The 2019-nt window shown below is 68.0% G+C and overlaps 1 protein-coding gene across 1 annotated transcript in view; it reads right to left on the bottom strand.

Moving 5' to 3' along the window:
* Nucleotides 1-1669: 1669 nt before the first annotated feature.
* AURANDRAFT_61585 (hypothetical protein) overlaps nt 1670-2019 on the bottom strand; it is a gene marked incomplete at both ends in the record, with an annotated part of 889 nt that continues 539 nt past the window's right edge. Inside the window, one exon of the mRNA XM_009035818.1 lies at nt 1670-1688. Coding sequence (XP_009034066.1) covers nt 1670-1688 — 19 coding nt within the window. The remainder of the gene's footprint in view (nt 1689-2019) is intronic.

Here is a 2019-nt window from a genome sequence, read left to right on the forward strand (position 1 = left end):
CGCGCCGTCGTCGTCCTCGTCGACGTCCGGGTCCGGGTCCGGCGGCGCGCCATCGACGCCGTCGATGACCTGGAGCGCGCCGGGCTCGCCGGGCTCGCCGTCCTCGACGACGATGACCTCGTGATCAGATCCTCGTCGACGTCGACGCTGTAGGTGCCCGTGGGCGAGCTCTGCGAGTTCGCCTTGACGATGGGGATGGTCACGAGCAGCGCGAGGCCCGTGAAGACGGTCGACGCCTTGGTCACCTTGGCGGACCCCGAGCCCGCGTCGAGCTCCGTCCCGTCGGACTGGATGCGCGCCAGGATCTTGTGCGACGCCGGCACGCGGATCTCCGTGGCGTCGCCGTCGTCGTCGGGCGCGTCGAGCTCGAGTAGGACGCCGCCGCCGTCGACGATGACGCGCAGCTCGCATTTGGCGCGCACCGGCGCCTCGACCTGGATCGCGCCGAGGCCGAGCCCCAGCTGTGGCCTCAGCCAGCGCACGATGGGCTGCGACGGCGTCGCGGGCTCCGGAGACGGCGCGCCGAGCGACGGGAACGCGTCCTTCATGTAGTCGTCGAAGGCCGCGGCCGCGCGCCGCAGGTCCGGCAGCAGCCACCTGCTGCTGGAGAGCTCGAGGGGCCGGCCGATGCTCGCCTTGAGCTCGAGGTACATGAGCGTGTGCTTCGGGAACTGCCAATCGAACTCGTCCCCCGCGAGCCACTTGATGTAGTCGGGCCCATGCTGCCAGAAGTCCTCGCCCGTCGCGCGGTTCGTCGAGGGCTTTCTGGCCAAGGTACTGCGCAGGAACATCTTCTTCAACGCGACGCCCTCGAAGTTGCCGAAGTCGAAGACGTAGTCCGGCGGCCGGCCGGGGCGCGCGCCCGCGCGCGCGAGCGTCGAGGCGCGGGGCCCCACGCTGAAGTACCTCGCGAGGAGCGTCTGCTCGCCCGAGGTGGGCAGCTCGCGCGTGCTCGCCTTCTCGCGCCAACCTGAACGCTCGTCGATCCACCGCTGCATCGCGGGCGTCGAGGGCACGTTGATGACGGGCGCGGGCCCGAAGAGCATCTCGAAGTCGTGCGGCGTCGGCAGCACGCCGCGCTGGAGGTTCTCGAAGGCGATGTGGAAGATGAAATGCTTCCGCGCGGAGTCGGGCTTGAGGTAGCGACCGCCGCGACTTCGGCCGCCCGACGAGCGCTCCGAGAGCGTGTCCACCAGCCCTACGAGTCGGGCGTGCGCCATCGCGATGTCCTCGGGCGTCGGCGCCACGAAGACGGGGGCCGCGGGCGCGGGTGGCGTCGCGTTCGTCGGCGGCGCCGTCGGCGCAGGAGCCGGCGCAGCCATGCTCTAGACCGTCGAAGACGCGCCGCGCGGTGCGATGAACGCCGCCGCGCGACGCCGGGGAGCCGCCGCGCCTGGGAAGACCCCCGCGACGACGGGCCCGCGACTCCAACGATTAAAGCAGCGGCTCAAAGTGGCAAGAGCATGCCTCAGTCGTCCCGCAGAGGCGCTGCCTCTCTCTCTCTCTCTCTGCAACAATTTCTTTCATCTCGACTGCGAAAACGGGGCGGTTTTCAAGTACTCCCATGGTTTTCTGTGGCTGGGAGTGAATGACACCGAATGACACGGATACGCGGGAACATTAAATAGCTCCCTTATTCGGGAATAACGCCGCGAGAGCGCTCCTGCAGCTAGTTGCCGACGGGCAGCCTACTGGATCGGGGGTTCATCATTGACCGGGGGCTGTTTGTGGTCATTGTGGCTGAGCGGCGGGCTGTTTGTTGACTTTTTGGCTGTTTGTTGCACCGTTTGTGGCGTTGACCTTTTGTCGTCGCCTCGGTACCCTGGCGGAAACAGTGATTAAACAGCCGGGGTTCCAGAGAATCTTGGTTTACGTTTAATTCTCTCAGGCCAAACGTGCCGCCCGCGCTGTCATCTCGCCGGGCCGCCGTCTGTCGTCCGCTGCCGCGTCCGCAGGCCCAGAACGGCCCTCCCACTCGCGCGCGCCGTCGCGCGGGGATCAGGATCCACAGCGCGGACG

The sequence above is a fragment of the Aureococcus anophagefferens genome (genome assembly GCF_000186865.1).
Source record: "Aureococcus anophagefferens unplaced genomic scaffold AURANscaffold_3, whole genome shotgun sequence".
Lineage (NCBI taxonomy): Eukaryota > Pelagophyceae > Pelagomonadales > Pelagomonadaceae > Aureococcus > Aureococcus anophagefferens.